Source organism: Malaya genurostris, chromosome 1, assembly GCF_030247185.1.
Source record: "Malaya genurostris strain Urasoe2022 chromosome 1, Malgen_1.1, whole genome shotgun sequence".
Lineage (NCBI taxonomy): Eukaryota > Metazoa > Arthropoda > Insecta > Diptera > Culicidae > Malaya > Malaya genurostris.
Window position 1 is genome coordinate 119,983,493 of NC_080570.1, and position 13,069 is coordinate 119,996,561.

General features: G+C 38.3%; 1 protein-coding gene across 3 annotated transcripts in view; it reads right to left on the bottom strand.

The window, feature by feature from the left end:
- Positions 1–257: 257 nt before the first annotated feature.
- LOC131425637 (uncharacterized) overlaps positions 258–13,069 on the bottom strand; it is a 52,940-nt gene continuing 40,128 nt past the window's right edge. For all 3 annotated transcript variants that reach the window (XM_058587686.1, XM_058587684.1, XM_058587685.1), the window contains exons 2-4: positions 1,261–1,449; positions 873–1,181; positions 258–810 (exon numbers count right to left, since the gene is read on the bottom strand). In XM_058587686.1, the coding sequence (XP_058443669.1) occupies positions 736–810; positions 873–1,181; positions 1,261–1,377 (501 nt within the window). In that variant the 5' untranslated portion in view covers positions 1,378–1,449 and the 3' untranslated portion in view covers positions 258–735. The remainder of the gene's footprint in view (positions 811–872; positions 1,182–1,260; positions 1,450–13,069) is intronic.

The following is a 13,069-nucleotide window of genomic DNA, read 5'->3' on the forward strand; positions in this document are numbered from 1 at the left end:
CAAATTCGTGCGCACTGAAATAGCAGTGCCTACTTGCTGGCACGATAAGAATTATAGACGTCGCGTACATCGAGGAAAAAGCAGAAATTATTTAAGAGCTAGAGATTTTGAAAACAGATTGCAGATATTTCTTTTGGAAAGTCATTTTAATTATCAAATAGAACCGAATTATAAACGCTTGAACAGAAAATAAAAATAGTCCATTTTTTCTGGGCGATTTCACGAATTCTTTCCTACTACTTCGATAGAATTTTCCATTCTCGACAATCCACCCATCTGGCGACAGGGAAGAAAAAACATTTATTTCTTACAGTAATATATAGATATATATATAAAAAAATCAAATCTCCAATCTAAGGGTTACAATTGTGCGAACTAATTTGATTGTTATTGTTCCTTATGCAGTTGTTGCCTAACGAGGTTCTGTTTCGAGTGATGTTCGTCGTGAGCGTGACTTCACTTCACTGGCAGTTAAAATGTAATGTGCTTCTAATGTAAAACGTAATCAGATTTTCCCTTAAAACATAACTCCTGAAATTTGAAAAAGCTTTTTTTGTATTGTTTCATTACACAAGCTGCTGGAGGCACTGATTTTCCTTTTAGTTTTGTAGCCATGAAACACCTAAACGTAATTTTTAGACAGTATAGTTTGTGGGTATTGTTGCTAGGACTCTTAAAAGACGGATAGTAAATGACTTCGAAAATTACTGCAGTTTGGTTTTGAACACCAGTGTTTTAGATTCCTCGGTAGGATCGCTGAGCCAACAAGGCACTGAACAGATAAAGTGCTGACACGATTATTCCCATGATCTGAAAACAAAAAAGGTTTTGATGAAATATTCTCACTAAAAAGGCGCCAAGTAAACACTCACGGAAGCAGCCATGTAGGCATCCTTGAGATTCGAGTAGTATCTTCCGTTGGTGACATCAACCAGCAGAATGATGGACGCTATCAGATACAGCAGGAAGGCAATGGTGTGGTAGACCAGTTCGTAGATGGTTTTGGAAATGATTCCACCGGTGCTGAGTGACACCAAACAGGACACCAATAGGCAGAACGTACCGATCAGGAAGGCCACGGCCATCAACAGGAAGAAAAGTTCGGGATTTCCGCTGGCATAGACGGAGTGATAACGACGGAGATGCCACGCGACCAATCCCACATTGATGGCGCCAATGATCTGATGTGAGAAAAAAAAAGAGAAATATACGTCAATTTACTCACGTCGTGAGAGAGAGAAATTATTGTGAGAAACTAACCAATTGAGCAAGCTTCAGTAGGCCGGGTGTCGTTCTCAGATAGCCAGTGTTGAGAATGACATTCGAGGTACTCGTGGTGGTGGTTGTTGTCCGTGTTATGACGACTGCGTGCGACATCTTGACAGTTCAGCTGGCAAACTAGTAAGGTTTGAGGTGAGTTACGAGATGCACTGGGTGAAGTGGTGAAAACTGTCGGGTGAAAAATTAAGAAAAATTGACAGTGATTTGGGATTTGTAGGTATGTAGTTACGAAACCAATGCGTTGGTATGCGCAGATGAACAGCAGAATGTTCAGAATTTTCCACACGTGCTGATCGCGATGACTCCCACGCGATGTAGCTAAAGCCAAATCTTGTTTTTGAGTGGTTAAATATTTAGGTCAATGCGAGTGAAGTGAACACGATCATGCTTCGAGAGTCTAACGTTGGGAAACAATTTTCGGTAGCAGGTGCGACTAATGAATGTTTTGGATTGTTGGATTCTTAGATTTTCTTTTTAGCCCTGAATTCAACCATTGAATACGAATATAGAATTTGATATCGACGAAATGCTTCCGAAAACCAGCCCTTCTTTGAAAAGAATGTGTGGAAATATTACAGACTGAATAAATACGACAAAAATTTAGATGTATTTTAGTATTAATACGCTGGATTATTCTAATCTCTAAGCAAGTGTAAACCAAACCAACCAAAGAAGGAAAAATTCATATTAACAGCAAATGGAAAAAGCTGTTTTAATCCACCTAGTAGTGTAATAATTTCTCATATCAATCATACCATCATATATAATACTGTGGTATTCTTAAAAATAATTTTCTTCGATCCCTAAAAATAATAACCGAAATCGGTTTGTTTGACCAGCTAATGATAAAAACTATTGATTGGAGAAGATTTGAGGTCGATTTAAAAAACTTTTTACGGTTTTTCGCCCTTTTCGGTGATGGTATACAATTTTTAACACACTTTACTTTATATTTCCGGATCCGGAAGTCAAATCCAAATAAAATTCAGGAATTACGTATGGGACCGCATGACCTTTCATTTGAACCTAAGTTTATGAAAATCGGTCGTGCCATCTATTAGAAAAGCTAGAAAACATATTTTCATATTTTCGCACATTTTACCCTATAACTCCGGAACCAAAAGTCGGATCCAAAAATATTCAGGAATTTTGTATGGGACCACAAGACCTTTCATTTGAATCTAAGTTTGTGAAAATCGGTTCAGCCATCTCCGAGAAAAGTTAGTGCAAAAAAACGTTACATACACACATACGCACATAAACACACACAGACATTTTGCGTACTCGACGAACTGCGTCGAATGGTATATGACACTCGGCCCTCCGGGCCTCGGTTCAAAAGTCGGTTTTCACAGTGATTGCATAATCGTTCTATATGAGAAAGGCAAAAACGCCAATGAATGTTTTGAATTTAGTTTCAATTCCTATTTGGAAATCATTGTAAAGGGTGATTTTTTAGCTGGTATCTTTTTGGCAATAATAAGATCACGCGTGAATCGTGTCTTGTGTCATTGCCAAACTTGTTCAGTTTGGTCTATAATTTAATCACGAATCGTCTTTTGGTCTATAATTTATTCATAAATGGGCGCTGACAAAGTTGGAGGAAGCTCCACTTTTGATGTGGAACACATCTTTATTAGGGGTGCAAATCACAAACTACACGTAGAAATGTGGTCAGGTTTTAAACACTTACAGCTCAGTCTGTTTTGTATCAATTATTAATATTATTTCATCATTTGATAGGAAATATTTCTACGTATTGATTTGAATGTTCATAGCCATGTATTTTGAATTGTATATCATTGAAATGTTGATTAATAGCTAGCAGTGTCCTATTTTGTCTGCAAAAAATCTCCAGCATACCGGATTTCCCTGCCATAGTCGACGGTTTTGAAGGAGTAAGCGATGTATCAAAGAGAGAGCATCGCTCTGATTGGTCAATCGATGCAAAAGCGAAGCTGTTGGAAGCACGCGAATCTATAAATAGAAGCGAAATTAAAGCTAACGTTTCATTCGTCATCTAACACTCGATGTGGATAGACGAATAACCTACTACGACTAATTTCGATTTTGTTTTATTTTTTATTCGCAGTTGTCTACCTACCCAAGCTATGGGTAAAAACCGCCATAGATCCGAGAAGGATCCAAAGGATGCTAAGCGTCTGAAGCCAAGTGATGTACAGGTAAACGACCGTTTGCTGAGTAAAAACCAATATGCTGATCTGCCAGTAGATGTCGAAGAGGAACTGCAGAAGAAGGAAAAAATGCCGCCTTTCTACCTGAAGGGCTTCCCACCAACTCTACGCTCGGATTTCAACACACTGATCAGCAAAGGACTACAGGCAACAATCCGTTTATGTACTGAAGGCTACAAAATAACTGTTCCGGCTTTGAACCACTACAAAGGAGTGGAATGTTATCTGAAGCAGACAAAAGCGGAATACTTCACACACGATATTGCCGCCAACAAACCTATGAAGGTTGTACTTCGAGGACTACCCGACATGATGGAAGCCGAACTAAAGCAGGCACTGTCGGAGGCTGGACTAAAGCCTTTGATGGTGTTCAAAATGAAGCGACATAATACGGATAAAAAGTTTAGAGATCAACTGTACCTGATTCATCTGGAGAAGGGCTCCATCACCATGAGTCAACTGAAAACGATTAAATCGTTATTTCACATAATCATCGAATGGCAAAAGTATAAACCGGTACATCGAGATGTCACACAGTGCACGAACTGTTTGAACTACGGCCATGGAGCGAGGAATTGCCACATGAAAAGTCGGTGCGGGAAATGTGCCGAACCACACAATACCAACGATTGCCTACTAGATGACATCGCTGTAAAATGTGTGAACTGTGATGGCGACCATCCATCTACTAGCAAATCGTGTCCCAAACGTGCTGAGTTCACAAAAATTCGACAACAGGCGTCCCGCAAGCAATCAACGCGCAAGAATGTTCCACAGAAGGATGAAGTTAATTTCCCACGGCTCCCACCGAAGAGGGATATTCCGAATTTGCCGCCACTTCCTCGCAGCAATCCAAAGACTTCAGCCGCTGGATCTCAAAAAGAATCTTCCTCAAGAATCCCTCCTGGATGGGGCAATAATCAACCACAAGCAAAGGATGACTCTGGTGATTTATTCTCTGCTGAACAACTGATCGTCATTTTTGAAACAATGACAACAAAACTACGAAACTGCAGAACGCGGTTAGAGCAAATCAACGCCTTAGGCACATTCATCATCGAATATGCAATATAATGAGTTGGTTATAGTAAATTGGAATGCTTGCTCACTCAGGAGCAAAACTGCTGAATTGTCCGACTTTCTTCAAGAGAAGAATGCCGATATTGCTATTTTAACTGAAACTCATCTTAAACCTGAAATTTCTATTTTTATTTCCAATTACAGGATTCACAGGCTCGACAGGGCAACTACCAGAGGAGGGGGAGTTGCCATTGCCATTAAACGATCCATTCAGCACAGGCTTCTGTCAGCCTTTAAATTGCAACTCATAGAAGCCATCGGAATTGAGATTACAACGACGATGGGACCCATCATCATCATTGCAGCGTACTGCCCCAAACAAACCAATCTTCGAGATGGTACGTGTGCATCATTGAAGCGAGATCTGGCTATGCTCACTCGACGACAGAACAAATTCATCATTGCTGGGGACCTGAACGCACGGCATGAGCTGTGGGGAAACAGAAGACAGAATCGAAACGGATTCGTACTTGCCGAAGATTACGAAGCTGGACAATACAACATCTTCGCTCCGGATCAACCAACGCGACTTTCCAGATCGGGAGTTCATTCCATTTTGGATATATTCATCAGCAACATCGCTATAGACAGCTCTCCGGTTGTCTCCAACGAGCTCTCTTCTGACCACTTTCCAGTAATATTGACGTTGGGATCTTCACCAGAAACAGTGCCTATTCAACCTCGGAGGAACTATTATCGCACCGATTGGGTCCAATTTCAACAAATCGCCGATCAACTTATTAATATCAATGTTCCACTAGATTCCCCGATGGAAATCGATGCGGCCCTATCTTCCTTCCAGCATTCAATCACAGTCGCTCGTGATAGGACGGTTCCAGTACAACATATGCCGAGTTCCTCTCTTCAAATCGACAGTGTCACCAAGAAACTCATCCGACTTCGGAATATCTACCGGAGGCAGTATCAACGAACTGGCATCCTAGATAGGAAGACTACTTATAACAACTTAACTAGGATAATCCAGGAAAGGATATCTGAGCTTCGCAACAGGAACTTCCAGCAAAAGCTTCGAGAAATTCTCCCACATTCAAAGCCCTTCTGGTCCTTAACGAAGGTGCTTAAGAAAAAACCGAAGCCTATTCCTCCTCTGATGTCACCCCAGGACGCAGCTGAAGGAATACCTTTAATCACACCAGTAGAGAAGGCAAATGCGCTAGGCCAGCAGTTTGTGTGTTCTCACAATTTAGGACTCAACATTGTTAGTCCATATGAAAGAGCCGTTGCTGATAGCGTAGCTGAGGTTGACCAATCAGACAGCTTAGTTCCTGAGGAAAGTAGAGTCACTGCGAATGAGCTGATGGCTTTTGTGAAAAAATCTAAAAATATGAAGGCCCCCGGTTTCGACAACACATTCAACATTGAGCTGAAACATTTGAGTATTCGCTCATTTGTCTTCTTAGCTAAACTTTTTAACAGGTGCTGGGAGCTTGGTTACTTCCCTTCAATGTGGAAGTTAGCTAAAGTTATCCCAGTTTTGAAACCGGGGAAAGATCCTTCCTTTTCCAAGAGCTATCGGCCCATCAGCTTACTCTCTGCCCTATCCAAGCTGTTTGAAAAGTCAATACAAAGGCGAATTCTTGCTTTCGCAGATGAACAGGATATATTTCTGGAAGAACAGTTTGGGTTCCGGAAAGGAAGATCCACCATCCACCAGCTCACAAGGGTTAACAACGTCATCCAGCAAAACAAATCAGTGTCCAAAACGACTGCCATGGCAATATTGGATATTGAAAAGGCATTCGATAATGTGTGGCACGATGGACTGGTGTTTAAACTGCATCGGTATAATTTTCCCATGTATCTTATTAAAATTATCAAAAATTATCTTGCAGATAGAGCATTCCAGGTTTCTCTGAATAATGCACTTTCAGAAAGATTTACTATTCCTGCTGGTGTACCCCAGGGAAGTATCCTAGGTCCCATTCTATACAACATTTTCACATCAGACATCCCACCTCTTCCAGGTGGTGGTGTTCTGTCACAATTTGCTGATGATACTGCCATTCTTTACAAAGGTCGTGTCATTAATGCTCTGAAAAATAAACTACAGACAGGTCTGGACGCTTTAACAGAATATTTTACAAGCTGGAAAATTGTGATCAATGCAGCAAAAACTCAGGTCATCTTGTTTCCACATTCAAGATCTCCAAAACTTGTTCCATCAGACGAATGCAGAATACGATTCGGTGATGAGGTCATTCAATGGTCCGATGAAGTTATCTATCTAGGACTCACCTTTGACAGACATCTGATATTCAGGTCACATGTTGACAAAATCGTTCAAAAATGCAGCATACTCATTAGGTCTCTGTATCCGCTGATTTGTAGAACATCTAAACTATGCCTGAAGAATCAGATGGCTGTCTATAAACAAATCATCTACCCCGCAATTGAATACGAAGTCCCTGTTTGGCGGGGATGTGCACGAACACACAAACTTAGGCTTCAGCGCATTCAAAGTAAGATCTTAAAGATGATTCTAAATCTACCCCCTTGGACAAGGACTAGTGAAGTACATGAGATGGCCTCACTGGATATACTAGAACAAAAATTCGAACAATACTGCACGAAATTTGAAGAGAGGTGCTCAATCTCTGAAATACAAATAATTCAAAATTTGTACGTATTAGGTTAGGGATAGTTATAAGTAGGTAGACATTTTATAAATAATTAAAATAAATATTATGATTAAACATTAGTATGTAAAACAAGAGTAACTAACACACCTAATATTAATAACGAATCGTATGAACAACAAAGATGAAAGGCCAAAGGGTCAAAACACTTGTACTGTAAAATGTTGATGTAATACACAAAAATAAGATTAATAAACAGATATTTATGCAAAAAAAAGCTAACGTTTCAGTCCTATTCCTAGCATGCTAGAGATAGGTTGTTGCTAGACAGCAAGACAAAAACGTGCCATAAAACGATTTGAAGCTTCAAGGGCTGCTGCCAATTGTTAGCGTAAAACCGTGTCGCTCGCTGTGCGTATTACATTTCTCTTCATGCTCTCTCGTAAATGTGTAAAATGACTCTCGATGTGGCCGGGTGGCCAATAAAGTTTTGATATTTTCGGTTACAAGTTTGACTACATCACATAAAATCCAATAAAGCTACCGCTTGTTTGGCAGCCTTGATGAGCCGATTTATTTCTCTCTCATGTTTCGTTACGTTACCAGGGAACTAAAATGGCGCCGACATAGAAATCGACTTACCTCCACAAAAATAACTTTCACTTAATTTTCATCACGACAACATATATGATTTCATGCATTAATCGCATCTAAACTAAATTATCTAGACATTGTCAAGATAGATTTTTGATCCATGCTTTTGAAGGCGAGATTTTCAATGAACAAGTTGAAAGTTGCCGTTTTCAGCTATGCAACTCTTCATTCAGAAAAAAAACTTTCCCAATTGCTAAAGTCAAACAATCATTCTGAAATTTTCACAGAATAATCTAAACTAAATTTCTTAGAGATTGTCTGTTGGGTTTTTTTTATATTCGTCACCGTTTCTGAGAAAATCAGATTTGAAGCGTGAAAATAGCCCTTTAAAACGCCCTTAAACACACTTGCGTCAGCCCTTAATTGGTATACTCTGATCTTATGTCATGCAAGCTCGGAATTCCATGTTATGTCGTTTCCTCATTAGAAATTGACAACTACCCCTGGATAAATTTTGAGTGCTTAAGATTAATTTCTAATTTATATTAGATGAACTCGATTGATAATGAAAAATAGTTTATCGCTTCAACCGAAATCGCAGAATGGTAGAGAAACTTAACGCTAAAAAAACTGCTTGCATAAAAAACTTGAACACAAGCTTGGCGAAGAGAAGCTTAATTATCGAAATCGCAAGTATGTACAAAGATATAATTGCATGCATTTGGGATAATGGTGTAATTTCGTCGGTCATAAAACAAATGCAAATCAAGACAAATGATGTTCGGTGTTGGTTCGGATTGATTGAACTTTTTGATTGTAGATCATTAGAAATTTTGGTTGCCTTGTTCCACATCAACGGCTCGAACAACCCCATGGGGCTGATCCTTGTAGTTTTTTTTATCGCAAAATTGTGTCCAGCGACGAAGCTCATTTCTGGTTCAATGGATACGTCAACAAGCAAAATTGCCGCATCTGGAGTGAAGACCAGCCAGCTGAATTTCAAGAGCCACCAATGCATCCCAAAAAATTACTGTTTGGAGTGGATTATGGGCCGGTGGCATTATTCGTGAAATACCGGCCGATATGTTGCAGAGAGAGAGAGATTGTGCGAAAATTGAATCATCTTTCTATCATTAAATTATATCGATCGTTGTTTTGATTCCAATAAAGATAACATCAATTTTCTTAAGTTTTTCTTTTTAAAAATTTAACCCTCCAGCTCTTTAAAAATCACCCTTTATATATAGTACTCAGATCAATCTATATATATAAAAATGCAGAGATCATTCTTTGTAATCGCATCACGTAAGAACGGATGGACGGATTGAGATGCTTTTTTTTTGTTTGATCAGTTTTTACCCCCACCGGGTTCGTACATCAAAAAAATTAGGAAAACTTACCGGAAAAGTGGGAAAAACCAATAAAGTTATTTTGTATGGACAATGGAATTTTCCACTGGAAAAGTCGCCAATGATTGCTAGATCATTGATAGGTGTTTGGCGCATAACGAGTTGCATAAGTGTTTGGTCGTCGAAGAAAGGAATACTAGATCGTTGAAAGAATCATTTGGCGCGCAACGAGTTGTATTGTGTGAATTCATGTGGTTCGTCATTTCGAGCCACGTGCTTAATTGGGTATCAACATTATTGATTGCCAAATGATTCAATGAAGGAACGCATTTGGGTGTTCTAGCTATACCGTAAACATGATCAAAAGTTCTGATACTGTTTACCAGAAGATGCATTGTGTGCAATGTAATCAGTTAGTTGTTTATTGTTGGCCATCGTAGGCGTGAGTTGAACAAATCACCTTATAAATAGAACGATTTTTGTACGAATCAATGATAAGATGCTGCTGTTTAAATAATGAGATCAATCATAGAGGTTTGCTTTGAATTTAGCATGCCGAAGTTCGTTCGCGTCGGGTAAATTCTGGTGGATTGAAAACCATTAGTTGTGAGATTTTATGCATTGACTCGAACGATAAGCTGCATACTGGTACAATCACTCCTCTATAACAGAAGAACTGCACATTATTTTCATATAAAACTTTCTGATATAGATTCTCAGTGCCGAACTCCACCATTCATCAATTGTAGGTGGGGTACTAAACAAAATTATGTGGTGTTGACTAATGAGATGACTATTGATAAAACTATTAAACGAATGCAGTGTTCATGTGAAAGTTAATGGATACAATATTTAAGAGAATGTTAACTTGAACTTTCGAATGTCCAAGAATTACTCATTTTATCATTCGATTTTTTAACAATATCAAACTAACCATAGTACTCAAGGAGGAGTAAGGATTTGAAGATAAAGTGCGGAAAATTCGACGTAACAAGGTTCATTTAAGTAAGAAGAAGATTTCTCGCATCTAAACTTTTACCGTCTACCAGAGGAGTCGAACTTAGCGATGCGAAACATCCGAGTCTCTGATATGTTAATTTTTTTTTGCCCACCACTCCCCCACACCAAAAAATTTACTAAATAGTTACTGACTGACCAGAAGTCATACATTAAAAGTAAAAATAAAGTTTTATCGCTAAATTGTTAATGGAATTTTTTTCCTGTGATTGTCACGCTACGAACATTCATCAAACACGATTAAATAATATCACCAGACTAGCGAAAAGTGACGAACTACAAGTCGCGAGGGCAGCTTTTGTAAATTTGTTCTAATTTAAAGTAGTCATCTCAGTTATTTTTGCTTCACTTTTTATTCCATATGTCGAAACCATAGTCTGAGACAGATCAACAATCGCTATTCGATGCACTGACTCAAAAGATGATTCGCGGTGCAATCGCTTTATTTTTGCGTAACAAAAGCTTTTAACATATTCACATTTTTTTATGAATTCATCGCAGCCAAGTAATCAGTAAAATAATGGAAAGATACATTAACAGCATAACGTTTGACAATTCTACTGTCCGAAAACATAAATAAAAAAAACGGGCGAGACGAAGTTCGACGGGTCAGCTAGTTTTTAATAAATGAATGAATTGTTGGTATATTGTTCAAAGGTATCACGCGTTTTTTGTCATAACGGCCAATAATCAACCTTTCTACATCCACTTTGAAAGGAATTACAGGCGAGCTATAGAAAATAAAGTATTAATTTCAACACCAGACGAAAGAGAAAATTTGTCGTTTACTGTTATGAGTTGCTTTCAGCGAGTACCAAGTCTTTCGGAATTCCTCATCAAAGTGAATATTGATAGGTGATTGATTGTAATTTTTTTCCAATTTTCTTCTATATCAACTGAATAAATCAACATAAAAAGAGTTTCACTCTTTTTCGATTTGTTTGTAGGGGAGAGTGTTCGGTTAACAGCACCCTTTTCTTTTAAGCTTATATCCTCTGATTAAGTGCACATTATGCAGACATCTATACATCAATGGAAAGCTAAAGTCCCTACCTAACTAAGCTAACTGCAATTTTTCAAATAAAAAACAAAATTTATTCTTTTCGGAGGCATTTTGGACAAAAGTATTCATTGTCTGATGGTGCCTTTCGCCTTTGATTAGGCCGATCTTCCACCGGCTTCGCGGGATTGAATACGTTGCTGAAGTTTATTGGCTTCTTACCCACTAAGCAACGTTTGATGGCATTAATCAGTGCGTTAAAATTCATTTTCCTTGACTTGGACGATTTGTTTGAAGTCGCAATGGCTAACAGAACCAGAGAACCAAAGTTTTCACTTATATGACGGATGTATTGAAGCCGTCAAGTTGTCCACTAGTTGCATATCACCAGAGATGCCAGGACATACAATAAGTTTAGCTAACAAAAACAAAAAGTTCGCGCCAGTTTTCAAAAGTGTAAGTTCTGACGAATGTCGGCAAACAATCGAAGTTTCAAAAGTATGTAAAAAGTCTTCAGTACAAGCGTCTGTTTGCTTTGGTATTCGGCACAAAAAAAAACGTGCTGTTGTTACACACACATAACATTTGTCGGAATGACGCTATCTGCTTTCTGTCAAAAGTTACAGTGGGGTGCCGACCAACTGAACACTGTCGGCAACCGAACACCTTCCCCTACAGGTTGTGGTAGAATAGTCCAGCCACCAGAGAGAGCAATTAATAAAAAAATATATATGTCGTGAAATAAATATTATAATAATTGAATTGCTTAGTAATCCAGATACAACTCAAATTATTCAAATAAATGATACAAAGTAGTCTTAGCATATTCATAGATTGTAGTCTAAATTCTATAAAACAACGGTAATTATTGTTATACAAACTTCAATCTTAGTAGTCTGAAAGCAGAAACAAAAAATGACAGGATTGACTCGAAGAATTCCATGAAGAACGGCTACAGCAAATTGAAAGGATGAACATAGATAGCAGAAATCCAAGAACAAATCACGACACAGGAGAGGTCGAAAAAACAATGAAACATTCTTAGAAAATTTTCATTATCTCTGGTGACCCAAAATTATACATTTTAATAAACTTGTTTCCTGATTTTCTCTATACTTGCCATCATTGCTCGCGTACCCTGCAAAACTTTTTTTCTTATCAACAACACCAAAATCAGCCAATCAGAAACTGGTCTATTCTGACATAAAATTTGTAACAAAAGCAGCCCCCCTCGGTTGTCAGGTCTTGTCTTAGGGTGACATAACAGTTCAGCCTAATACGGCCACATAATTTTCAACTTGAAATTTTTAATAGATTCTTGAAATATACCTTAATAATGATATCTATATTATTATCCTATTTCTTATTAAAACTAGGTTTATATTTCATTATATGTAGCGAAACAATCTTAGAAATGGGCTCCTGAGCTGTTCCAGTGAATCGAATCTTTAAAGTGAGCAGACAGCTCACAGCATTTTTTTTAAAGAACCGCAGCTCACCAACTCACCGCACTGGTAGGGCGAAAACAAGCTACGAGCTGAACGAACCTTCGGCTCTTAAAAAGCGAGTTCTAAATGAGATGAAATGTGTACATGAGCATTCGTTCGTTCTTCCAAATGTGCTGCTATCCTTCTTTAACAGATTAAATGAGTCATTGTCAATGAGAAATCTAACCTCTCACTCAGTAGGCTAAGATACATTCAGGGATGCCATTTTCGCAGATATTTGAGTAATTTGTACTCACTTTTGCTTATTTAGTTCAAATGTCAAACAGTAACATTGATTTAGAAGGTAGTTTAGTTTTACTCACAGAGCTTTGAAATCTCAAATGACTTGACTAAAAGTTTCAACTATTCGCAAAACAGCTCACAGTAAGAGGCAGATCGCTTAGTATATGAACTTTTAATTCATAGACAATTTATAAAAATGATAATTTTCATTTACGTTCTAACTTTC